Source organism: Talaromyces amestolkiae, assembly GCF_001896365.1.
Source record: "Talaromyces amestolkiae strain CIB chromosome Unknown scaffold18.1, whole genome shotgun sequence".
Taxonomy (NCBI): Eukaryota; Fungi; Ascomycota; class Eurotiomycetes; order Eurotiales; family Trichocomaceae; genus Talaromyces; species Talaromyces amestolkiae.
This window is the reverse complement of record NW_024468054.1, coordinates 152,733-178,865: the sequence shown is the minus strand read 5'-3', so window position 1 is coordinate 178,865 and position 26,133 is coordinate 152,733. Positions and strand designations below refer to the sequence as shown.

The following is a 26,133-nucleotide window of genomic DNA, read 5'->3' as shown; positions in this document are numbered from 1 at the left end:
TGTTTGTCTTGCGTTGAATGGGTGGATGCCCGGTATTTCCCCTCCTTTTCTCCCATTCTGTGTGTTTGGAGCATGCTAATAAAACTAGTATGGCTGGCTGTTCTTATACTCGGTCGTGACGTCGGACTCAGCATCTCGGCAATTTACTATCGATGGATATCCCTTCCACCGCCAAAGACCATGGCGCGATACTGGGATTTCTCGCTGCCTTCTGCTGAAGTCAAACCAACCGGGATCTCAAAAGTGAATACCGCCTTGCAATTACTCCTGGTCGGGTCGTCAATAGCACTTCCTGTGCTTCCTGCATCGTTCGCTGGGGCGTGGGGGTTGTATGATGGACTTGTTGGATTGCAGTAAGTTTTTTTCTCTGCAATGGAACGCACTCCCTGCCCGCTATATAAACCCTTCTTTGGCTCTTCCTAGCACATACGACCATAGGGTGTGGCCCGTCCGCTCAGCCGTACTTAAGCCACACGCCGGCTGGTTAGTAGTTGGGTGGGTGACCACCAGCGAATCCCAGCTGTTGTATGTATCTTTTCTTTTTTCTTTTTGGAATGTCTTTTTTTTTCTCCCCTCTAATTGGACTTTTTTATTGGGCTGTGCTAATGAATCAGATACCTCGTTGCAGCAACCACCATCTGGTCCGGCCTAAGCTACGTCTTTTCCAAAGATGCGGTCAAGATCTTGTCGGACAAAGAAATCCAACAACGCATCACACGTGCCAGCAAGAAGGAGGACAAACACTGATTCTGCGTGGCCAATGCATTACTTGCATACATTTCGATCTGTACTATAATTGCTTTTGTTGTATTCTCTTCGGCTGTTAAGCGAGGTCGTTAACATAAACGTGGAGGGAGAATTAATGGACGCATCATATGCGTGTGTGCATGCAGATGACTTGTTCTATCTATGTGGCAGTAGGACGCATAATTTATAGAAGTACATCTTCTCAACCTACAAGCCGCTCATACTGTATCTACTATCTAAACCCTGGATGATTGTGCAATCGACCAATCAGGCCCCCAGAAATCAACAGCTGATGCAAATTCCCCGTTTGGGAAGGTTAAGCGCCGCCGATCTTTCTTAGTTCTTGATATCTCCTCCGTCTGCAAGAACAACAAAATAGATTGCCAGTATGAGCAATAATGACTCATTCAGAATATGTCCGAGTAATTACAGGCAGCAACGGTATGAGAAGAAATAACCTCATATCCGGACGAAACCGTGCGAGGGTCCCAACGACTTAATATATACTACCATGCGAAGGAAGCAGCGTATTAGAAATCGACGCGATCACAAAGGGGATTGCTCGCAAAGTATTTATAATCCGAGCAGAATTTCCGCCCACACGGGCCGGTGGGAGAGCCTACTCTTTGATTAATTTCGTAAAATCCTGGTGAGTTGATGGACAATTTTGGTGAATAGGGTTGTTGTAGGATGAACTTCGAGCCGAGCGGTTGGAGATCTCGGAAACATTGCTAGAATTTGGAGCCGAGGTTTGGTAAGCGACGCTTACTAAGTGTGCGACTAGCGATACATAGATTACGCACACTGGCATGATTCATGAGATTTGTTTCTGCGGGCGCGTGCTGACTTAAATACTAATACGTCCGAACGGAGGAGATAGTGCATACCTAAAGTAGTTCGCACTAACTCCGTCTCAACCAGCCTCTTCCATCACTTCCGGCGTTAAGTGCCCTGCGGTTAGACTGTCAAAACCTAAAGGATGAAAAAGGCACGAGTCAGCTTTTAGTGTGGCCAGTGACATGGCTGGCTGCGAATAAATTTCCATTTGGTAGACGATCGTTCTAGATTTTTCATGGGTCTGTCGGCTTTATCGACGGTGTTAGGGGCTATGATTGGCGAAACTGCCTTACAGAAGCCATCTGCTCGCTCGGTTCATAGATTGTCCTAGTTGAAGACAGAAGCGCGAGTCAGTCTAACGGACGTATAAAAACTCTGCAGGCCCACAGCGGATAAGCCATACGGCAAGCTGCCTCGTCCGTAGTTACTAATCAATTCCTGACGTCGATACGATGCCATGACCTTTTCTTTCTTCTCTGTTGGTTCGCCAAATGAGAGCGACCTCTTTTCGCATTCCTGATAAGTCTCCGCTGGTGGACCAACCAACTACGCCCCGCCTGACAAATCCATCGCTCGGATTTTGTTAGTGCTATATCCGCGCCACTGAGGTAAAGGTGAACCTCTGAGACAGCTCTCCCACGCTTATCTCGTTGGTACAAATATAAGAATTTGAGTTGGTCTTCTTTTCTTCCTGTATACTTTCTTTCTTCGTCCCAAACAGAAACTCTCCACTCCCCTGCCTTGTGCAGTCCAGCAGACCAGGACGACTGGCTCGCTTCTCCTTCCTTTCAGGGCCACAACGATTGCCCGTATTATTTCCTACATTTCATTACAATTCCTGATCACCACTGTATCGTTATTGAATCCATAATCAAAATACAAAAAACATTCTCACGGCTGCCATCAGCTACTGAAAAAAAAATATCAATTGAATTGAGTCTGTATTGCAATCAAGATGGCGGCCATCCCAGGTATCGTCGAGGACCCCAACCGCAGTAACAATGACGACAGCCAGGAAAATATTCAACCAATTCACCATGCCCCCATCATCGGCAGCTCTGATTCCGCCGCTGAGTCAACCCTCGCCAGCCCCTCACAAGTCAGCATCGATGGCCGATGGGGAGAACAAACCGAGGGCGAACCGGTCTCCCGCCATGGCGCAATGGAAGATTTCGAAGAGATGCGTCGAGAATTGAGTCGGTTCAGTCTGCAGAGGACTCGTTCGCAGGTATCTCGTCGCTCCGTGCGGCCTGCTAGTAGATGGCGGTCAGCCACAAAAACCAAGACTCGAGATTCCGAAAAGGGAGACGAGGAGACCGAACAGGACGACTTCGATTTAGGCGAGTTTCTGATGGGCGGCATTCTGGAGCGAAGAACGACAGCCGGCGAACCCGCCAAAAAAGTAGGCGTGCTGTACAAAAACCTGACCGTCATGGGCGTGCAAGCCTCCGCATCGTTCGTCAAAACGCTCCCCGAAGCGCTGATTGGCACGTTTGGACCAGATCTGTATCATATCGTGCAGTATTTCTTCCCGAAAATACGATTCGGGAAGCCGCCTGCCACCAGAACCCTGATCAATGACTTCACCGGCGTCGTTCGTGATGGTGAGATGATGCTCGTTCTGGGACGACCCGGCGCTGGCTGCTCGACATTTTTGAAGACTATTGCCAACGACCGCGGTTCTTACGCCGCTGTATTGGGCGATGTCAGCTATGGCGGTATCTCGGCTGAAGAACAACACAAACACTTTCGTGGAGAAGTCAACTATAACCCCGAGGATGACCAACATTTTGCGACTTTGACTGTCTGGCAGACACTCAAGTTCTCACTCATGAACAAGACCAAAAAGGGCGAACGAGACAGTGTACCCATTATTTTGGATGCGTTGCTGAGAATGTTTGGCATCAGCCACACGAAGAACACTCAGGTCGGTAATGAGTATGTGCGAGGTGTTTCTGGTGGCGAACGGAAACGTGTCAGTATTGCAGAAACTCTCGCGTCGAAATCGACAGTGGCATGTTGGGACAATTCTACCCGAGGTCTAGATGCCAGTACTGCATTGGACTACGCCAAATCCCTGCGTATCATGACTGATATTAGCAGACGAACTACTTTTGTCACTTTGTACCAGGCTGGTGAAGGTATCTACGAGCTGATGGACAAGGTGCTCGTCATTGACGAGGGAAGAATGCTTTTCCAGGGCCCAGCAAACGAGGCAAAGCAGTACTTCATCGATCTGGGATTCTACTGTCCGCCGCAATCGACCACAGCTGACTTTTTGACTTCGCTTTGTGACGCCAACGCTCGTCAATTCCAGCCTGGTAAAGAAGCATCAACCCCGAAGACAGCCGAAGAGTTGGAGAAGATTTTCAAGCAAAGTGGTGCATACAAACGCATTCTCGACGACGTCGCTCTATACGAACGCCAACTAGCCGACACTCAACTGGAAGACACGCGCCGTTTCCAGCAAACCGTCGGCGCATCCAAAAGCAAAAACGTATCCAAGAAATCCTCCTACACCGTGTCCTTTCCCAAACAGGTAGCCGCCTGTGTTAAGCGCGAGGTTTGGCTATTATTAGGTGACAAGACATCCCTCTACACCAAGTTCTTCATTGCCATCGCCAACGCCTTGATTGTCAGCTCTTTATTTTACGGAGAGTCCCTCAACACTAGTGGCGCCTTTGCCAGAGGAGGTGTTTTGTTCTTTTCTGTTTTGTTTCTTGGCTGGCTGCAAATGACCGAATTGATGCCCGCTGTATCTGGTCGTACTATGATCCAGCGTCATCGGGATTACGCGTTCTATCGACCTTCGGCAGTCTCGATTGCGAGAGTTGTGGTTGATTTTCCGTTTCTGGCTACTTTGGTTTCCGTCTTCGGTATCATCACTTACTTTCTATCTGGATTGGACGTTGATGCGGGCAAGTTCTTCATCTACTTGCTCTTTGTATACACAACGACCATCTGTATCACTTCCATGTACCGGATGTTCGCCGCTCTATCACCCACAATCGACGATGCAGTTCGTTTCGGTGGAATCGCCTTGAATCTGCTGGTTATCTTTGTCGGTTACGCAATCCCCAAAAGTACCCTACTCAACGATTCAATCTGGTTCGGCTGGTTGTTTTACGTCAACCCCATCTCGTACGCTTACGAGGCTGTTCTGACAAATGAGTTTGCCAACCGAGAAATGGACTGTGATCCTTCTATGCTTGTGCCATCAGGCCCGGGAGCTGTGGCCGGTCACCAGAGTTGTGCTCTGACGGGGTCCTCAGTAGATCAAACTCGAGTTTCGGGGGCTGCTTATCTGGAGACCTCGTTTGGCTTTACTCGTCATCACCTGTGGCGCAATTTTGGCGTCGTTGTCGCCTTTACTGTGCTCTACATCCTTGTCACGGTTGTTGCGAATGAGATTATGACTTTCGGTGGTGGAGGAGGCGGTGCGCTTATTTTTAAGAAGTCGCGACGATCGAAGCAACTCGCTCAAGCCGAGAAGAAGAGTGACGAAGAAAACGGTGCAAACGGCGTCGCCGTACCGGCTAATTCCTCATCCGACGACAAGATCATGAACTCGTTGACTACCAGTGATCGCATATTCACCTGGTCCAATGTCGAGTATACCGTCCCCTACGGCAACGGCGAGAGGAAACTCTTGAACGGTGTAAGCGGATACGCCAAACCAGGCGTTATGATCGCCTTGATGGGCGCATCCGGTGCCGGCAAGACGACTTTGCTCAACACTCTCGCTCAACGACAGAAAATGGGCGTCGTCACAGGTGACATGTTGGTCGACGGCCGCCCTCTGGGTGCTGACTTCCAGCGTGGAACCGGTTTCTGTGAGCAAATGGACCTGCACGACGGTACAGCTACGATCCGCGAAGCTTTGGAGTTTTCCGCCATTCTGCGTCAAGACCGAGAGACCCCCCGATCCGAAAAGATTGACTATGTCAATCGCATCATCGACCTGCTCGAGCTCGAAGACATTCAAGACGCACTCATCAGCTCGCTAGGTGTCGAGCAAAAGAAGCGTGTCACAATCGGCGTTGAGCTAGCAGCCAAACCCAGTTTGTTGCTGTTCCTCGACGAGCCAACCAGTGGTCTCGACAGCCAGGCTGCGTTCTCCATTGTCCGATTTTTGAGGAAGCTGGCACACGCAGGTCAAGCCATCGTCTGCACAATCCATCAACCTTCATCCATGCTCATCCAACAGTTTGACATGATCCTTGCCCTCAATCCCGGTGGAAATACATTTTACTTCGGCTCTGTAGGCCAAGATGGGCGTGATGTAGTCGACTACTTTGCCGACCGCGGCGTCGTCTGTCCTCCATCCAAGAACGTGGCTGAATTTATTCTCGAAACAGCCGCAAAGCCCGTCGTTCGTAACGGGAAACGAATCGACTGGAACGAAGAATGGCGCAACTCCACTCAAAATCAAAAGATGTTGGACGAGATTGAACAGATCGTCAAAGAACGCAGTCAAATCCCCATTTCCGAGGATGCAGCGGGCAAACCAACCGAATTCGCGGCTCCCGTCACGACGCAAATCGAGATGCTAACGAAGCGTGTCTTCCTGCAATACTGGCGTGACCCTTCTTATTACTACGGAAAGATCTTCGTTAGCATTATCCTGGGTATTTTCAACGGTTTCACATTCTGGAAACTCGGCAACAACCTGTCGGGTCTGCAGGACCGCATGTTCTCAACTTTCCTGATCATTCTGATTCCGCCTATCGTGATGAACAGTATCGTCCCCAAGTTCTATATGAACCGCTCCCTATGGGAATCGCGTGAATACCCGAGTCGAATTTACGGCTGGGTCGCGTTCTGTACTGCGAACGTCGTTTGCGAGATTCCCATTGCCGTCCTTACCTCAGTGATCTACTTCGTGCTCTGGTATTTCCCTGTTGGGCTTCCGACGGACAGCAGTTCGGCGGGATACGTCTTCCTCATGACGATGCTCTTCTTCTTCTTCCAGGCGAGCTGGGGACAATGGATTTGCGCATTTGCGCCTTCGTTTACTGTCATATCAAATGTAAGCCCCCATTTTCCTCTCCTCCTTTCTTAAATTTCAGACAACTGATTATTGGATAGGTCCTCCCCTTCTTCTTCGTAATGTGCAACCTCTTCAACGGCGTAATCCGCTCCTACGCCTCCTACCCTGTATTCTGGAAATACTGGCTATACTACGTGAACCCTATCACTTGGTGGATCCGAGGCACTTTGTCCGCCGTCCTGCCCGCCGTGACAGTTGAATGCGCACCTCAGGAAGTAACCTACTTCACGCCTCCGGATGGGCAGAACTGCCAATCCTACGCGTCTAATTGGGTTAACAATATCGCCGGAACGGGATACTTACTGCCTGATTCTGGTTCGGGCGAGTGCGGGTATTGCATGTACAGCAATGGGCGCGAGTATATGCACACCCTTAACGTGCAGGATGACGACAAATGGCACTGTTTCGGCATTTTTCTCGCCTTTGTTGTGATCAATTGGGTTCTCGTTTATTTCTTCATTTATACGGTCCGCATAAGGGGCTGGTCGTTTGGGATGGGCTGGTTGTTTGGCGGGATTGGGGCTGTTGTTGGGGGGATCAAGAATGTGATTAGAAGGAAGTGAGGTGATGGAATCCTGAGGGGGTTTTTTGATTAATGCATGTTGCGTATGGGTTTAGCGGGCATATCATTTATCATATAGATTTTGGTTTCTTTTTGTGGTTTTGTTGTTGCATTTTCAGGCCTCTCGCTTTCATTTTCTTTTCTTGGTTGAACAAAAGTCTGAAGTATACTGGTACATATATAGTACATAAACAATATAATCTGTCAATACTCAATACCGGACCATCTAGTCATGTATACATGTAGGTCGGCGACGACGCGGGTTTCCATAGGAAGCAATCTGATGACGGTATTTTCTCAATGTTCCTACGACGTTTGGAGTTCGCAACGTTTCAATGTTCGTTCACACGACGATTGCAGCCTAACACATCCAGATCGCCTACATCTCAAAACGTGGCTGGAGAAGGAGGCTTAGGGTTAGGGGGTAAGGGTATTAGATACGCGTATATCCATGGAGATATGTATTCAAAAAGTGTCAGATTTGGAAGCAGATCATACTGGGAATACCGAAAAAAGGACAAGTGGTATTCGTAAACTATCTGTCAAATCAGCATAATTGACCTCATCTCCGTTGCTTATAGAGTCTGATGTCGAACTAAGCAACAGCAGTCTGCTTCAAGTACGACTGACGATGAGGGTTAACATCCACATCCGGTCCGCGGTTCAGAGGAGTCCATTTCGGCTCGTCCTGGAACAGACGCATAGCCTTGATATACTGCCAACCATTAGCCCCCTATACTTCCTCCGGGGCGAGGAAAACTTACATTCTTCGCATCAGTCGTAAACCGATGATAAATMCCCGCCGGCAAAATCAATAAATCATCCTTCTCCAACCGAATCCTAATCCACTCATCGCCCTCACTCCGCACATCAAAGAACCCATCTCCATCCAGGATATATCGAATCTCTTCATCTTCGTGCAAATGCTCCGAAAAGAAGGATTTCACTTTCTCTTCGTATATGCTACCCATTTTTTCGGGCGAGACGGTGATTTCGTCGCGGTTTTTGTAGCCGCGTTCAGAGGCTAGAGCGTCGACGGAGGAGAGTTGGGGGAAGTGATGGTAGATTACGCCGATGGATTGGAGCTGGGATTCGGTGACGGGGCGGCCGGAGTCGTGGTCTTCGCGCTGGTCGCCCTGTTGCTGTTGGTTAGTTATCGCGGTCTTCTGGATGGTTGGGTCGCTGTAGAGGGGTTGCGGGGTTGATTGCGTTTCTTTGGTGTAGATGCGATGCGACGATATACTCACAGGCGCATTGTCGTACCAGTAAGCCTTCATCTTGGATTCTGGATATGTGATCTTGACTATATTGCTTTGAAGCTCGACAGGATGTAGTGCCGGATATGGCTTTTATAAATTTCACCGTTCCAATAAACTCTCGGAAGAAACCCGTAGAACAGCTTTAATAATGAGGCCGTTCTAAATGGCACGAAGCAGCAGCGACGCTAATGACTGGCCAAACTAAAATGACGTGCGAGAGGAAAGTATTTCTTCGGCGCTAACCTGAACAGGAAATCAACACTGTAAATTTCTCGCAATGATGATTGGCTAGCGGATGGCTGAGTCAGATTTCTGATTGGCCTGTCCAGAACGGCTTAGCGTCTTCAGCGAGGAGTTCCATTTGAGTCATCTAAACCAATCAAAAATCCCGCTTTTAGTAATACGCCATCACGTGAGCCTTATCTCCTATCTATCGGGAACTTTTTAGAAAAAGTGTCTCCGTGTTGACTGACTGACTGACTGACTGACTGACAGTGACGCTGACTGCCAACGTCCAAAGCTCATGTCGACAATGGCATTACGAGCACGCTCCACGGCGCTGTCTCGTCTCAGCCACGGGAACGCCCTTAGAAGCATACTGCACAAACGGCGTTTGGCGACCTCTTCCGATGCTCGGTAAACATCACCTTCCAAACACTTATGCCGTCCGCCATGGCTAATCTTTATTCAGACCATACGACGTCGTCGTCGTCGGAGGCGGCCACGCCGGCGCAGAAGCATGCGCCGCCGCTGCCCGCTCCGGCGCCCGCACTGCTTTGGTGACTCCCTCCCTCTCCAACATCGGCGTCTGTTCCTGCAATCCCAGTTTCGGCGGAATCGGCAAGGGCACCATGATGCGCGAAATCGACGCTTTGGATGGCGTCGCCGGCCGCATCATCGATAAAGCGGGTGTTATGTTTAGAGTGCTGAATCGATCCAAAGGGCCAGCCGTTTGGGGACCCAGGGCACAGATCGATCGGGATTTATATAAGAGGTATATGCAGGAGGAGTTGGTCGCTACGGAGAATTTGAGTATTCTCGAGGCCAAGGTGGAAGATATTGTTGTGTCGAGGGATGATACAGACCAGAATGCGCATGCAGCAGGGAAGATTGTCGGGGTTAGATTGGATTCGGGGCAGGTGATACCTACGACTCGGGTGGTTATCACTACTGGCACATTCCTCGGAGGAGAAATTCACATTGGTCTTGACGCATACCCCTCAGGACGAATGGGTGAAGCAGCGACACATGGGTTGAGCACATCGTTACGACAAGCGGGTTTCCAGCTGGGTCGGTTGAAGACAGGGACACCACCGCGGTTGGACAAAAAGTCGATTGATTTTTCATCGCTTGAAGTTCAGCGCGGAGATTCACCGCCAAACCCGTTTTCGTTTATGAATAAGACCACGCAAGTTAGTGACGAGGGTCAATTGAGTTGCTGGATGACGCATACGAACGAAGTGACCCACGATATTATACGAGCCAATCTGGATAAATCGATTCATATTCGTGAAACTGTCAGAGGGCCTCGGTATTGTCCGTCGCTAGAGGCCAAGATTATCCGATTCAAACACAAGAAAGAACATCAAATCTGGCTTGAGCCTGAGGGATTTGCACCGAACGAAGTCATCTACCCCAACGGAATATCAATGACGGTGCCTGTGGAAGCACAGGAAGCCATGTTGCGCACAATTCGCGGCCTAGAGAACGTGCGCATGCTCCAGCCTGCCTATGGGGTAGAATACGACTATATTGACCCGCGAAATCTGAAACCGACACTCGAGACTAAACTCATCGGTGGGTTGTATCTGGCCGGCCAGATCAACGGTACCACTGGATACGAAGAGGCAGCTGGTCAGGGTATTTTGGCTGGCGCCAATGCCGGTCTCGCTGCACAAGGCAAGGCACCGATGGTGCTGACCAGAGCAGACGGGTACATTGGCATCATGGTCGACGATCTGATTACGAGAGGGGTCTCGGAGCCGTATCGTATGTTTACATCTCGCAGCGAGTTTCGAATTTCGAGTCGCTCTGATAACGCTGATCTCCGTCTTACGGCCATGGGCCGAGAGGCATCTGTTGTGTCAGACGAGCGATGGAACCAATTCTCAGAAACCAAAACACAAATAGATGAGCTTTCGCGATTACTGGAAAACACACGATACACATCAAACCAATGGTCGCGCATGGGCTTCCAGACCAGGGTGGACACTTCATACCGCAGCGGTCTCGACATGCTCTGCGTTGAGGGCATCAACATCGACTCCCTCATTCCTCACATCGCCTCTCCCAACGGCGCCGCATATACATCCGCCTCATTCGACCCTGAGATCAAGAAACGCGTAACCATCGAAGCACAATACGCGCCCTACATCAAGCGACAATCCTTGATGGCTGAGAAATTCAGACGAGAGGAACGAATGCTTCTCCCGCCGAATATGGATTATTCGGCTGTCCATGGGTTGAGCACAGAGGAACGACAAGCGCTTGAACGCGTGAGGCCGGAGAATATCGGTATGTTGAGACGGATTGAAGGGATCACGCCGTCTGGTGCAGTCAGGATTATGATGTATCTTCGCAAGGGGCGTTTATTGACTGCTTCGGAAGATGAGGTCAGAGAGATGGCTTCTGCATAAGCTTTGTATAGGCTGTCTTATGTATTATATTTTCATTCATAGAGCATAGCGCGCGCAGGGTTGGCTACATGTACAATACAATATATACCTTCATCTGGGTTACCTACTACGTACTTCTATGAATCTGTAACCAAACCTTAAGCTCTGAGGTTCTTCGGCCCCACATCAAGTGTCGTGCGGAGCTCTTCAGCTACTCCAGATTTGTCTTGCGATTTTCCAACGACAATGCTTTGTTCTCAGTCATCCAATGACTGATCCTCAACCACGATGGAAATATTCGGCAGTCCTCCAACAAACATAACCGCCCTGTCGCCATCGTCAGCTGCGCGCGATTCCCGAGTCCAGCTCCCCACAACCACTGATCCTCCTGGTCCGAACAATCCTCCCAAACAGCTCGTATGGCTTGTACGTCTATTCCCTCTTATTTCGATACGATAATAATGATAGTGATGCTAATTTGCTAAAGATATTCGGCGCGACAGGCCACATGGGCCGCTCCCTCGTCAAAGCTGCCTTGCTACACAACGACCTCGTCGCCGCCGTGGGCCGCACCTTCGAAGACAGCCACGAATCAATGCAGCGCATGGCCACCGAGAATGAAAACTGTCTGGGCCTGCTGTGCGACGTCCGCGTGCGCGAGACAGTAAGCGAAGTCTTTGAACGCACAATCGCGCATTTCGGACGCGTCGATCTCATCGCGAATTGTTCCGGTTATGGCGTTATTGGTGCCTGCGAAGATCAGGATGACTACGATATTCGCAATCAGTTTGAGACGAATTTCATGGGGACTCTGAATATCATTCAGTTGTCATTGCCGTATTTTCGAGATAGGCGGGCGGGTAGATATGTCATTTTCAGCTCTACGTCGGGTGCTCTCGGTGTTCCGGGTCTAGGGCCGTACTGCGCATCGAAGTACGCGGTTGAAGGGTTGATTGAGAGTATGCTTTATGAAATTGATAGTTTTAATATCAAGGTTGCGCTCATCGAGCCGGGTCATGTTCGACGGGATGATGTGGTGACCAAATTGACGCCAAATACGTGGGATAACCCGCCGCCTCATCTACCAGCATACGGACATTTCTTTATTAAACCTACCAGCGAGCCGTATCGCACCAATTCGTCGCCTGCAGCGCATGCGCGCCGATTACTGCTCTGGTTGGGCGATAAGCAACCCGTCAGTGCTGTGAAAGCTGCAGAGTTGGTGTGGCAATTGGGACACTGCTCGTTTCCACCACTACGTTTATTGCTTGGGTCTTATGCGGTTGATAGTATCCGTGACAGGCTACGGTGTATTACGGAGGAGATTGAAGATTGGAAGTACTTGAGTTTTCCGCTTCCTGGTCAGGAGGCTACGAATGAGCCTAATGCCGGTTATCAAACGTCGCCAGCTTACAAGAGTGATGAGAATGAATATGGTCCTGCGACGGGCTAGGTGCAATCAACAATTATTTTCAACGAGCTATCTTTGTTGAGTGAGATGTCAAATTACTTCTTGCTACCCTTGTATCGAACTCCATGGGCGAGAAGAAGATACTTCGAAAAGAAATCCGTGGCAAACTCATCAAAAGCGTCATACGTGGCCCCAAGACGATACGCAGCAGCAATACCAGAAACGCAAGCAACTTCATGCATGTTCTGAAAAATCAGCTTGGAACGACATGCCAGCTTATGGATTGACTTACCACCAAGGTCCAACTACCACCAAACAACGTGTGATTCTTGCCATTGATAAACATAACTCCCGGTACAACACGGAGATAATGCTGCCATCGATGGCCCAACTGACGCCACCATTTCCGTTCTATGACCTTGTCGTCCTTGATATCGTCGATTGTCCACAGATGCTTTTCGGCGTCGTTCAAGAAGATCGTTTGGAAAACGTGACGGTCATGTTCCAGCGGCGAAGAGCCATCTTCAAGACTCTCACGGAACTGGTACTGATAATTAGTGCAGTCAAATCCCATTTCAATCCGGTCGGGATGCGTCGGATAGGCATGCGTATAATACATTGGCTGGAATCCGATCCAACCATCTTCGCGACGTTGAGGCTTACTCGTGGCAAATGAGATTTGGTCTTTTCGTTCTTTGGACGTCGGTTCGGCACAGAGTTCGTCGCGATAGTGGCTCTCAAAGATGCTTTGAAAGTACTTTGCGTCTGAGTGGGTGACTGTAATGTCGTTGTAATACCTGGCACCTCCCAGAACCCATTTTTCTCTCCAAGTCGCATGTCGACCGAGCAGTTTGAGCGTATCTTCCGCCTGGGTACACAACACAAGCTCATCGAACTCCTCTTCCATGACCTCTTCGGAATTCGTATCTGACAAAAGCTCGGTCACATTCGACTGCTCCCTCTCATGTTCATCAATTTTATTCCTCTTCGTCCTGAGAACAACTTTCTTCTTGTCTCGTTGAACAATCTCAACCTCGCAATGAATCCTAAAGGTGACTCCCTTCGACCTCAGATCTTCTGTCCAATCACGATAAAACGCCCCGAGATTTGGAAACGTATGCATAGCCGGCAAATTCGGCAGTAATGTATCTGGATCATACTCCCAAAGACTCATATTGGGATCGTCAAACAACCTCTCCAGCAAACCCGCAGGCACGTTCGGCGTCTGATTCCCCGTGCCCAGAAACAGTGCCAACAACGGCAGAACCATCTTATTACTGAAATCCGTACTGAAGCGACACAACTTCAGCAGCACCGAAACAGGCAATATCCCCGTGATGGGTAACGTATATTTAACCCATTTCAACACCTTCCCAAGCTTCTTGATTTCAGCCGAACATTTATCCACAAGCGGACTGGGGAACACGTTTGTCCAGAAGTTATCCATCCCTTTTCCGAACGAAACCTGCAATTTGACTTCTTGCGGTGAATATCCGTAGCGCCGGAAGAAGTTGAAGGTGTGGCGAAATATTCCTGAACCGCCCTGGACGCCGTCGTTGAGCCAGGAGGCGCCGTATTTGTGGGTATCGAGGTCGATGGAGGTTGCTTGGCCGCCGATGTGTTGGGCGGTCTCAAAGACGGTGACGTCGAACTTGTCCGGGTGGGCGGCGAGGGTTGCAGCACAGGACTTGGTCATGTTAGTTCTTATCTAGAGAAGAAGAAGATTCATGAAATGAGATTGGGGAGGTACCATCCCAGCAGCTCCAGCGCCTATAACGGCGACTCTCTTTTTCTTATCTGGCATGGTGATAATTGTCTATGTCGCTCAAAGGTTGTAGTGCCAGTGTTTGATCGGCAGGAAAGTTCGCAGACCATTATATAACCTATAAGCGCATTACGTACAAAGGGCATCTTGTACATTCTTCTTCTCTATCGTAGCTACCTAAGTATGTAGAATGTATACATTGAGTACGATCCGTGACCGCAAATGACGTCGGGATCTGGTGGTTTGCGGGTAGCGGAGATCGATCGATAACCTTATCGCTTAGGGTTACGATCTTACGCCCAGTGTAATACATACAGTATTCAACTCTATTATACTTGATAAATAGTAGGTACTAATATACACTCACACAGCAAACTCCTCTAACCACAACAAACAGGTMCCTCCACAACGAGCCGTGAACAACCACCGTCAGACTGCACCTGACAAAACAACATTTATCTGGATATCATAATATCAATATTACCAGACTGACAACAGCAAAGCTTTGTCCGCTGGTATCAATCCTTGCGGAGTTTCTCCTCGACCATAGCGCGAAGCTCAGGAGCAGATGGCATCGATTTCGTGGCGCCATTCCTCCGCATCTCTTCGATTTCTTCCGAAATCTCTTTGATCGCGTCATCAACTTCTTTCTCCAGATCGTTCGGAAGACCCAACACAGGGGTATCGGCGCTCACGGTTCGGGCCAATGCTGGGCGGCTGCGTTTCTTCTGTTTTGCGCTGAGATAGGCTCTGGCAGGGCTAGCAAAGAACGCCGTCGCCGAAGCAACGCTGACAATACCGTAGAAGTACACACGACTCCACACCGCAATTGTGCCACTAAAGGATAGAAGAACGAATGGAGCGACAGTGAAGGACATGATCAATTGAGTCACAACCCAGGAGACGACGTCATAATAGGGCTTCATTGCAGTTGGCTTGGACCCGTCTGGGCTCATGAAGAAAGGACGGACGTGGCGTCGGAAATCTGGCCAAGTGTTAGGAAAGCTCCAAAACATAAGAAAGATAGATACGCACTCTTTGCTACAGTCTGAACGAATGAAGCCAAAACAAATGCCAAATAATAACCAGGATAGAAACCGTGCCAAAACGCGCTGGTACTGAAGGTAGCCAAGCTGGCCCTGAAACCCGGTTTTTTGCCCTTGGGGGTGACTCGCAAGTACACGTAGTTACGCAGCCAGTGGTTGGTGTTCTTGTTCCAGTTCTCGAGATAACCTCTGGTATTTTGCGCCGTCTCCAAACCCCAAACATTGACATTCTCTAGACGGTCCCAGAAGACCTTGCCTGTCTTCGCGTCGAAGCCATTGTATCCAAGACCTGAAAGAATACAGGCACCTTCGGTCAGGGACCACGCACCGTAGTACTTAAGCCGGGAGACAAAACCAAGCATATGCAGTTGCCATATGCGACGTGGGAGCGAGTAGGTCTTGTATTCGTCGCTAAAGTAAAACGAGATTGGGAATTTAGGGGCCAGCTGCACAAAGGCCAAAACCCATATTATGCCCATGATCATTTTTTTCAAAGCTGGGCGACCACTGCGTGGAATCTTTCGCTTCTTCCGAGTAGGAGGGACTTTCGAGGGATCGGTACCAGGAGGAACTTCGAAGAGCGTTGTGTCAATCCAGCGGCGATAATCGACATAGTCGAAAGCAGGACCCGCGAAGAGTGACGGAAAGAATAGCACGTAGCCGGCGTAGTCTAGTACGCTTGGGAATTTCCTGATTGCTGCATACTTCTGAGCATCCGTAAGGTCTTTGTCGGGAAGACGACCATCATGCACGTTCCAGCAGAATGCCGAAAGTTTCATGACAAGAACCATTTGAGGGCCAGTGATATCAACAACCGATGCGTCGTCTGCAATTTGGCGATAAATGTGGCTGATTGACATATGTCCCATCAAGAAGGTGAAGCCGATCCAAGGCATCAGAGAGCCATCGATATAGTATGCAATAAGATAGGTGGCTACGGAGCTATACGTCAACGTGAGCAAGCCATCCCAGAGCTCATACAAGCCGAGGATGTAAAAAAGAGACACGGCGATAATAAAGACATTCTTTTTCCATGGGTCTTTGTCCGGGATTCGCTTGAGAATGGCGGCCAACGGGTACGAGATGAGGAAGGATCCGATGAGTTTGACTGTACGAAGCGGATCGGTCAGTATGATGACTGCTGCGCAAGCCGAAGCAACTGACCGTCGTCAACAGATGCTCCAAGTATGTTTGCCGCCCCGGTAAAAGCTGTACACAGATTTTGTCAGTTATATTTAGCCGCGTGAAGGAAATATAAAAAGCTCTTACGAGCGTCAATATAAGCGCGGATGGCAGCCATGGCGGGCGTTTGCCGATGGTCTGTCTAGGCGATAAACTGGTACTCAGTCATACAAGAAATGAAAACGAGAAAAAGAATGTGAAGAGAAAGACAAGAATCGTATGAATGTATAGCAAGAAAATTTAAGAAGATGAAGCGGGAGCGATGCCGTCATGTGCTGGGGTATGGAAGGAGCTAAGGACTTTTTGTTGAGTGACCGCCTCAAGTGACCCGCCACATACTCGACTGCTTAGTACTCGTATGTATGTATGTACAACTACATTAACCTAGAGCTCGACAACCTGTCTAGCTGATAGGCTATTGGTGTGCAAACCAGCAAATCTCGTTCGACCACAGTTTCACGTGCTGTGACATTCCTCTAGCAGAGCGGTGCTGCTTCGACCTATCGGAGCGTCCGTTCCCCCTCGACCAGCAAGCTTATGAGCACTGCCTAGACTACAACAAGCTAACGCTTACTGTTGACACTTGTTTACATACTAGACCTACCATCAAAGGATAACAAGACCAATATTCAACGATCCAACCCAGCGCATTGCATCGCATCGCATCGCATCGCTTTCACAATGGATGTCGTCGCAGCAGTGTCCGGGTACCTATCCCGGATGGTGACTGTCGGCGACTCTTCTACAGCAGGCTCCTCGTCGTCCAAGATGAAGATTCTCCTTCTTGATAGTGAGACAGTGGGCAACACGTTTATCGGCTTCCCGAATTTGCACTGACTGTAGCGGCAGGKTCCGATCGTTTCGACGGCGATTACCCAGTCGGCGCTCCTCAATCATGAAGTCTACCTCGTCGATCGTCTGGATAATCAAGCACGAGAGAAAATGCGACACTTACGGTGTATATGCTTTGTGCGCCCGTCGCCGAATTCCATACAACTGCTTATTGACGAGTTGCGAGCCCCGAAATACGGAGAGTACCACCTGTTCTTCACGAATATAATTCGCAAGTCATCGCTCGAGAGACTTGCTGAGGCGGACGATCATGAAGTTGTACGCGTGGTGCAGGAACAGTTTGCGGATTTCATCGTGATCAACCCTGATTTGTGCTCGCTCAATCTAGGATTCCCGTTGAGTAGGTTATGGAGTAATAGCCCCGATGTGTGGAATAGCGACGCGTTGCAGAGGACGACGGAGGGCGTGATCGCCATGTTACTGGCACTGAAGAAGAATCCATTGATTCGTTACGAGAAAAATAGTCTCATGGCCAAGAAGCTCGCAACAGAAGTGCGCTACCAACTTACTCAAGAAGAGCAACTCTTCAACTTTCGAAAGACCGATACCCCTCCTATTCTTCTCATTCTCGACCGACGAGACGATCCTATAACGCCTCTTCTCACACAATGGACATATCAGGCTATGGTACATGAATTGATTGGTATTCACAATGGTCGAGTTGATTTGCGCGACGTCCCTGATGTTCGACAAGAACTGCAGGAAATAGTACTGTCGCAGGATCAAGACCCGTTTTATAAAAAGAACATGTACCAGAATTTTGGAGACCTGGGAGGGAATATCAAGGAGTACGTTGAGCAGTATCAGGCCAAGACACAAAGCAATATGAGCATCGAGTCAATTGCAGACATGAAGCGATTTGTGGAGGATTATCCAGAGTTTCGAAAATTATCGGGCAATGTCAGCAAACATGTGACTCTAGTTGGCGAGCTTAGTCGTCGTGTTGGTGAGGACAATTTGTTGGACGTCAGTGAGTTGGAGCAGAGCCTGGCATGTAACGACAATCATGCCAACGATTTGCGCGTGAGTATGAAGTAAACTTAAAGACGACTCTTGCTAACTTTTGCAGTCATTACAAAGAATAATTCAGCTCCCCTCTGCCAAAGCTGAAAATAAGATCCGCTTAGTCGCGCTCTATGGCATACGTTACGAAAAGCAGCCCAATAACTCACTGCCGGTCTTACTTGATCTGCTCTCTGCTGCTGGTAACGTTCCACAACATGAAGTCAACATCATCTCCAAACTACTTGCGTACCACCACTCTCTACAAGCACCGCCAGTAGCGGGTGGCTTTTCCGACCTTTTCGAATCTGCTTCTTTATTCTCGGGTGCTCGTGACCGGTTCAGGGGCTTAAAAGGTGTCGAGAACGTCTACACACAACACTCACCTCGACTAGAGGCAACACTACAGAATCTTATAAAGGGCAAGCTGAGGGAGCTACAATATCCCTTCTTGGAAGGTGGTGGGCATACAAGGGATAAGCCGCAAGATATCATCGTTTTTATGGTAGGTGGAGCAACGTACGAAGAAGCCAAGTTGATTGCCCAGATCAATGCCAGCTCCCCTGGAATCAGGGTTGTTCTCGGAGCGACCACGATTCATAATAGTACGACATTCTTTGAGGAAGTCAACGATGCAGTCAGCAACTGGCCAGAGCCTACTCCTGGCTCGGCGGCAGGGCGACTGCGAAGAGAGCTAGGGCGGTGATAAGTCACCGGATGATCAGCAAGGCGTTGGCGTTGTTTGGTGGTTATACTGTAGTAATTTGTATGTAAATACATACCAATGCATCACTTAGACATATTTTCACACTACCTACCTTGTTAATGAATAAAGTGTATGACACGCTATAAATCTATGCGTAGATATCAGCTTAACGACGTTTAATTACAATATCTCTACGCACTACAAGGCTGAACATATTTTGAGACGCAACTAGCCACACAAGCACTTGGAACCATATTCTACCATGCACATCTGTAAACATACATGTAAGAACAAGGCTTATGTACCTAGATAATTGAAGAAATCAAAACCGGGCCACTCTACTACTGGATATGATGTGCAGTATGATATATCCTAGTCTCAGATCCAAAAGTCGAGACACATCCATGCACTTTGTACATGAGACTAATGCATGTATGATCTCTGTAACGCATGAGTAAAGTTCAGAATTGACTTTTTGTGTGACGATGCACTATATAAATCGATCTTTGGCTGACGATAGGTCACGTAGCACATAGTAGTAATTAACTCAGTAAGTTGTAGGGTGAATCAGAATTTGGGAATCGATTCATCCATGCCAACATCGACTATATTTGGCATTTTAATAACTAGGTCCACGGAAGCTGCAACCGATGGTACGCATATATAGACCAGAATAGGAAAAAGAAGGGCGTATTCATCGTTCTTCAGAGAACTTGTGCTAGGCAGCTAGAGGTAAAGGAAAGTGGAAACCTTTATAAAGGGTACATGGTGATGTTACATCGAGGGACTTGGACTAGAGTCTTAGGGCTAGATTACCTTATTCTGGAAGGCTGAAGTAAACCCTCCTCGGATCTTTTAGGCAAGTCGAAAGTTAAGCTTAGCTGCATATCATTATTGCATGCTTTAGTGTTTAATTTAATGCGTTTCTGCGTGCTGCTGAGATAGGTATATTGCAGAAAGGTAAACGACCTAAGGTGTCAATATATCAATTCAGAGCATGTCTCTACGGAAACTCACGGGACTGTCTGATCGACTCGACTAGGCGTATCTGAATGAAGTCTCTCAGGCCCTCAATTGGACAGGAATTGATATATGAATATGCAATCAGATCTCCGAGAGTCTACTCGGCGTACTTGTACGAATGCAAGTGGCCCTCTCAAGGATCAATTTGCTTAGGACCATGTGTCTGACTCCCAAATTCCTACCGACTTCCGTGATTATAGTGGGCAATTAGCTTTTTTGATTGGAATCCTCATTGCGGTTGCAGAAGAGAGGTGTGTTTATTGCCTAATCGGGTAATTTATATCGATTTGGTCGATTGATTGAGTCGCTGATTATGTTTACTGTCTGCCCGGTTGTCGGTTCGAAGAGACGATTGGAATTGTGATATAATGGTTCTGAAGTAAGTACTTTCCATATGATCCGGTGATAATATAGGTACACATGTTTCTGTGATTTATGCATTCATAGAACGGCACTTACTTGTCGTTAGTACTTGAGGATTCAGCTATACCGAAAGTATCAGGAGGCCGTCTAGGAATCTAATTGATTTTCAGGAACAGTTAGAGTTCCCTGGCATTCAACGATGACTGGGACTGACATGAAAAATCTCTTATTTCCTGCCAGTGTGCTCAAGTACTATCATATAAAGTCCTCGAGCTTGGCTCTAACTACAACTCGCCTTCATACGTGAAGCCGGATTATTACAAAAAAACAAAAGATCTCTCAACCCTCCAATACAGTAAACCCGGGTCTTCCTGTCAAACATTGGTTTCTAGCTAGTGCTTAGGTACATCGTGTTGCGAAATCAAGACCTCGTAGCTCTTCAAAGCTCTTCTGCCCATTTGGACCCCAAAACCCCGTCATCCCTTATCAGGCATGGTGACGATAACAGCTGAAGCAGCTGAGTATATCAGATCCGCTCGAACCTCGGGTAGACACATACGTAATCCGATGATCAATTGAGCTTGAAACGAACCTAGAGTCCGATACTTGCTAGGTATGGAGAAGGGATGGAATTTTTCATCCAAGTACCTAACACTACGTACATCGCTGGATTCTGTTGTACCTAGTTCGGACGACGTAGTGACAACTAACCGCTAATCAATTAGTGCATTCTTCAACCTGGTCGCTCTACCACTGGTCAGTCGTCCGTCATGCCATGCAACAACACTGATTCAGTAGACTTGCATACCTAGTGCATTGCTCTGAAGGTCTGATCCCCTCATAATCATTCCGCGTCTCAAGTTTACTATACTCTCGACCTTGTCGACATAATAAATGGTGCATGTCCTTGATCATCGTCATCATCACATGAATACCAAACCACATATGCACTCCATACTGATCAAAACAGTCAAGCCTTGCAGAATCTACAAGGGTAAAAAGTTAGAAAAGTGGTTGTTGAGAGTGGGTCTATCTACTATAATAAATAGCCCCTATTAATCTATTTCCGTCCACGTACGTAGTACGTAACTGAATCACGATCAGATTTAGGCACTTAGAGGTATACAGAAGACTAGAATTGATGTAATCTTCAGCGTCTGGTGATCTCGATGGCGGTGCGATGCGCTGGGCAGCAAGAATCCGCGCCTGGATAGTGTGTCGACTAGTCGAGCCCAGTTCGAGCACTTTTGAACCATCGATTGTGAATTTCACCCTCGCAGTAAAATAGCTAAGCCACGCGAATCAGCCCCTCCCCTTTTCTCATACGTCTTTTCCTTTCCCTTAATTCTCAGGCACTCCGTGACTCCGATGCTATCGTACAACAAGTCGCACAACCGTTAGTGAAGTTAAAGTTGACGGAAATGAATATCCGACTAATTAAGCGAGGGGTATACCCATCTCAACCTAGAAAAGAAGAAAACATGATGGGCTGATCGAAACGTCAAACCAATGACCGATTCTTTTTGTTTCTGTGCTTTGACAACGTCTATCTATACGGCTACGAAATGAATCACTGATAAGTGACCAGTGATAATTCACCCCGACTCCTGCTCCCTACTCCCTAGACAGTCGGAGACACTAACAACCTGCAGGACATACTAAAAAGGCATCTTTTGCCTTCGGGGCCTAGATCGTTTATTGACCGCTCTTGAGGGATTCGCTTCTCGTCCCCTTACTGGGTGTTCTTGGGCATTTGCACTCCCCTATTGACAGTGATCAAATCCCGGAGATGCATTCGATGGCGTCCTATCAGTAGCGACACGAAGCGAAAACAAGACAAGCTACGGATATCTACTACCCCCCTATAGGGCGCGGACTCGAGCAAGAGCAGTGGGGTAGCGAAATAGCCACTGTGAGGTAGGGTAGTCAGTCAGTTGCTTAGCACTTATTAGCTAGGCGCAAGAATAAACTAAATATCAAAAGCGTTGAGACTTACTACGTACTTAGTTAGACTTGAGTGGATTCTGGAGTACGCCTCGCTTCATCCACGGAAGAAGCATTCCGAGATGATCAGGCGACTTGAATGCATGCTAGATCCGGCGGGCCGGAGAGAAGGGGGCGAACAAGAAAGACGGCTTGGTGTTTTGACGATAATTGTTAGGAGGAGAAATTTTCAAATCAGTGAGGTGTTGATGTCGGCTTTTTAGGGCTTGTTTGATTGGTTTGGAGGTACGCTTGAGCCTTGTGCATGGAGTATTGTATGTAACGAATACCGGTATTAGGAAATCGCTTACCTACCTCTTCTGTACTAGTAGCATTGCTGTACGAATTGGTATCATTACGGAGTACATCTCCGTAATATTTACCATGGAGTGGCTGTGGTTAGGGCTAGGGATTGTTGAGCCGAAAACAGCCCCGTCAATTTCCTACAGATCATTTCGTCAGCACTGAGGACGTCACGACTGTCCTGTAATCGTCAGATCGTTTTAAAATCAACAATGATTATTGTTCGATTTTGTCTGTTACTCAACAATAGATCGTCGAACTCAAATTGGTACTAACTGGGGTACCTGACTCGGTCTGAGTCGGTCACCTCCTCAGTCATCTCGTACCCATTACTAAGTCCTCCATCCGATTCGTCTCTACATCTCAAGACTGATTTCGAGTCAGAATCCGCAAGATCGACCGTCTGGATCCAGGAAGAGTATCAACCAATCATGACTACACAACCACGTTGATTGAACTTGGTTCAGCTTAGTTGTGCCATTTTAGTTGTTACACAAGATCAGCCAGTGCTTAGTACAGTCTAGTAACACATCGTACAAGATCAAACCTAGTCTCGATCTATGGCATTTCATACGACAATCCTACTATTGCACAGGCGCAATTGAGTTTTGTCTCTCAAGGGAGCGCCGAGTTGTCGGGTCGCGCTGCCTATGCGGGCCGTTGGTTTAGTTTTCTTTGCTTTTTTTCAGATCCTTGTCTATTTAGTACATATTTACGTACATGGTGCTCCGTAGTATCGAGCACATATTCACATACCTGCATGCATCTGATTTCAAATACTCAACGAAAATCATCTTAAGCTCGAATGTAGACATACATGCCTATGGAGTCGCAAAGCGTACGATCGCAAAGACAGATTAAGCGACTCCACCGACTGCATGTACTCCGCAATATCTGCATGAGAATCGAGACATGTGGTTGGTCCAAAAAAGACCATTTAGTACATTGTGCTCCATCGTCTTGAGGAGTCTCTTGACTCGATAAATCCATACCAGTTGCGAATGGGGTATCTTACTAACTACTATAAGTATAAATGGGGAAATGTGTAGACTGGTGGGAATCGAATTGGTGGAAATTGAAACCAGCGTCGGGATACCTGCCTCCGTAAGGCTATACGAAGGTCCTAGCTAGGTAATTAGCAATTGCCCATTCTAGGTAATTCATCAGGCACATTTGACTGTGATTCAATATTGGGCCGCAACTGGCGACTTCAATACTTAGTGCTGCTACAGAGCTCTATGATTAGAGCGATGATCAATTATATCGTCAAAGTCAAAACTCGTATGATAGACATATAGCTGCGTGTCGTTATAATAATCTGTCAGTCAGTCATGCTAAACTTTCAAGGGCCATGAGTGGATGGAAATGACGATTCCGAGACAGAAAACTCAAAATTTGTTCCCAATCTTGAGGAATTTAATCAATTTAGACTCTTGACTACGGAAATCCTGGCAAAGTAAAAGCCAACGTCGGTCGTCGAGTGTTCTCGCTTGCTCTATACGTAGCACATTAGTATTTCAATATTTGAGTTCTACGAGATCAGGTACCGACCGTGTGCGTGGAGGGGTTGCGTTGTCATCTATGACGGTTTTGCGCGGAAGATAGCTGCGGATAGTTGAATCATTCTGAAGTAAGGTAGGTGCCTGGGCACAATTAACAAGAATCCGTGGCTTGGACTGAAGTTTGTCTGTGCCTCGATCGCAAGAGACTGATTATTCCGCCATGGACGAGATATTCAATATTGTTGGAATTTTCCCATGTGACCATGGTCCATTTCAGGAGGTGCGCAAATCGAAGGACAAGAGATAGCCGGATGCTCCGTGCCTCTTTATTGCTACGTAGTATGTACGGAGTAGCAGAGCTGATGCTTTCTTCGATGTAGTCAAGTGTCGAGTATGCACAACACTGTCAACAAGCATCGATCTACTTCGACCTGAGCCAATCACATGTTGTATTGTTCTCGACCCACTAAGGCGCGTCTTATGTATTAAATACACGCTAGTCGTTTTGACCGCAATACCATACAGCACTCCCTACCATGCAGACACTTGCTTGTCCTGCAAAGGCAGTACGTACAAACCAGATCTGATATGCGTCAGATCCAACATCATGACTGTCGCATGGCAATCAAGAATGCGATGCACCCAAGATCTGAATTCCTCGAGCTGGAATCCCACAATCCGATCGACGAGGAGCATTGCATTTGCCATACAACAACTCAACAACTTCCCTTCCGGAACAGGACTAGTCTCTCCAGCTCGGTATTGTGGCTGTTGAGGGGCTAGACGTATTACCTAAGTTGCGTATTGCCTGAGGGCTCCATGTCAATGGCCCAATCCAATATCCATGATCCATGTCTATGATCCAAGGCCTGGATGGTTTCATCCAACAATCCAATGATACGCTGGATTCTTGGGTACCCCACACAGCTGTCCATACCGCTGGATCATGCACGTAAAGCTCCTAATGACAAGATGAGCGTAACCTGGGAGGGGACACCTTGGGATGAATACGAAAAAAAAAAGAAGGGGGGGGGGATAGCGAAGCGAGATATCGAAAACGGAGAGCTGTTCTCCGTCAGGAGGTGTACGTACGGACACAAGTACGCGCACGGGTGTACACCGCACCAACGTTTTCTCGTACGACGAGAACACCACAAGCTGCCAAGACCAGGAGATACAAATGCCAAGCCATGGCAATTCTCGCGCGCAATCTTCAGCCAAAAGTCAAAGTCCACATGGTACTATGTCAGTACCCCTCAGTAGACTTCACTAAACTTTCTCTAGTCAGGTTAACCGACACAAGCACTCCCCTGGACCCCGACCCTGCTCCATTCCATGTCAATTCACTCAGTTGGGCCCTAGGCAAAGAGTCAAAAGCCGAAAGCCAAAACTTAACTCTGTCTGACAAGTTGAACCAACACAAACAGAGTTAAGGGTAGATCTCGGACCTTTTCTTTTTCTCCTTTTTTTTTTTGCTTTCTTACGTCTGACTGCAGATAGGCTGAGTCACGAGATTTGATTTGTTGGGTTTGCTGCTTGCATGATTACTTTACAAACGCTCTGGTTTGGTAATTTATGTACGTACGGATACAGTCCGGACAATGCCGTTGGTAAACGGCCGCGTATTTAGTTAGCCGCTGAAACATGGCGCGGATTTGTTCCGACCCTTCATCATTTCTCTACGTAGTGCATTGTACGAAGTACCGATTCCGGATTCCCCATGTCCCATTCTTAGAAACATAGATAATTTCTGCCCCCGAAACATAGTTCGATATCTCTGAGCTGTGCACTTAGCATGCGTACTAGTAAGTACTAATAGCGACAGCTACTAGTATGTCCTGCAGCTGTGACTCAATTTTAGCTATTTCCGGGGGTCAATACTGTTACCGAGTTGTGGGTCAACCTTAACTCTCCTTGTCTGACTC

At 47.9% G+C, this 26,133-nt stretch overlaps 7 protein-coding genes across 7 annotated transcripts, besides 4 other annotated features; 4 read left to right on the top strand and 3 right to left on the bottom strand.

Annotated features, from left to right (window-relative positions):
- Positions 1–32: part of a sequence feature (Protein overlapping with rRNA (BHQ10_008113, RAO72101.1) was converted to a misc_feature.) that runs on past the window's edge.
- A 56-nt stretch (positions 33–88) lies between these two features.
- Positions 89–353: a sequence feature (Protein overlapping with rRNA (BHQ10_008113, RAO72101.1) was converted to a misc_feature.).
- An 85-nt stretch (positions 354–438) lies between these two features.
- Positions 439–525: a sequence feature (Protein overlapping with rRNA (BHQ10_008113, RAO72101.1) was converted to a misc_feature.).
- Positions 526–614: 89 nt separating this feature from the next.
- Positions 615–747: a sequence feature (Protein overlapping with rRNA (BHQ10_008113, RAO72101.1) was converted to a misc_feature.).
- A 1,792-nt stretch (positions 748–2,539) lies between these two features.
- BHQ10_008112 (uncharacterized protein) lies at positions 2,540–7,197 on the top strand (the record flags this gene model as incomplete). Its single annotated transcript, XM_040880883.1, has 2 exons — positions 2,540–6,613; positions 6,673–7,197. The coding sequence occupies 2 exons, from the start codon at positions 2,540–2,542 to the stop codon at positions 7,195–7,197; spliced, it is 4,599 nt and encodes a 1,532-aa protein (XP_040736615.1).
- A 594-nt stretch (positions 7,198–7,791) lies between these two features.
- On the bottom strand, positions 7,792–8,473 carry BHQ10_008111 (uncharacterized protein; the record flags this gene model as incomplete). The annotated part of the gene is made up of 2 exons (XM_040880882.1): positions 7,792–7,911; positions 7,961–8,473. The coding sequence occupies 2 exons, from the start codon at positions 8,471–8,473 to the stop codon at positions 7,792–7,794; spliced, it is 633 nt and encodes a 210-aa protein (XP_040736614.1).
- Positions 8,474–8,987: 514 nt separating this feature from the next.
- BHQ10_008110 (uncharacterized protein) lies at positions 8,988–11,091 on the top strand (the record flags this gene model as incomplete). The annotated part of the gene is made up of 2 exons (XM_040880881.1): positions 8,988–9,091; positions 9,147–11,091. 2 exons carry the CDS (start codon positions 8,988–8,990, stop codon positions 11,089–11,091), a joined length of 2,049 nt encoding a protein of 682 aa, XP_040736613.1.
- Positions 11,092–11,358: 267 nt separating this feature from the next.
- Positions 11,359–12,523, top strand: BHQ10_008109 (uncharacterized protein; the record flags this gene model as incomplete). Its single annotated transcript, XM_040880879.1, has 2 exons — positions 11,359–11,496; positions 11,558–12,523. The coding sequence occupies 2 exons, from the start codon at positions 11,359–11,361 to the stop codon at positions 12,521–12,523; spliced, it is 1,104 nt and encodes a 367-aa protein (XP_040736612.1).
- A 53-nt stretch (positions 12,524–12,576) lies between these two features.
- On the bottom strand, positions 12,577–14,285 carry BHQ10_008108 (uncharacterized protein; the record flags this gene model as incomplete). Its single annotated transcript, XM_040880878.1, has 3 exons — positions 12,577–12,726; positions 12,774–14,168; positions 14,232–14,285. 3 exons carry the CDS (start codon positions 14,283–14,285, stop codon positions 12,577–12,579), a joined length of 1,599 nt encoding a protein of 532 aa, XP_040736611.1.
- A 479-nt stretch (positions 14,286–14,764) lies between these two features.
- BHQ10_008107 (uncharacterized protein) lies at positions 14,765–16,592 on the bottom strand (the record flags this gene model as incomplete). The annotated part of the gene is made up of 4 exons (XM_040880877.1): positions 14,765–15,231; positions 15,282–16,400; positions 16,457–16,501; positions 16,562–16,592. 4 exons carry the CDS (start codon positions 16,590–16,592, stop codon positions 14,765–14,767), a joined length of 1,662 nt encoding a protein of 553 aa, XP_040736610.1.
- Positions 16,593–17,155: 563 nt separating this feature from the next.
- On the top strand, positions 17,156–19,034 carry BHQ10_008106 (uncharacterized protein; the record flags this gene model as incomplete). Its single annotated transcript, XM_040880876.1, has 3 exons — positions 17,156–17,272; positions 17,318–18,349; positions 18,396–19,034. 3 exons carry the CDS (start codon positions 17,156–17,158, stop codon positions 19,032–19,034), a joined length of 1,788 nt encoding a protein of 595 aa, XP_040736609.1.
- Positions 19,035–26,133: the final 7,099 nt, after the last annotated feature.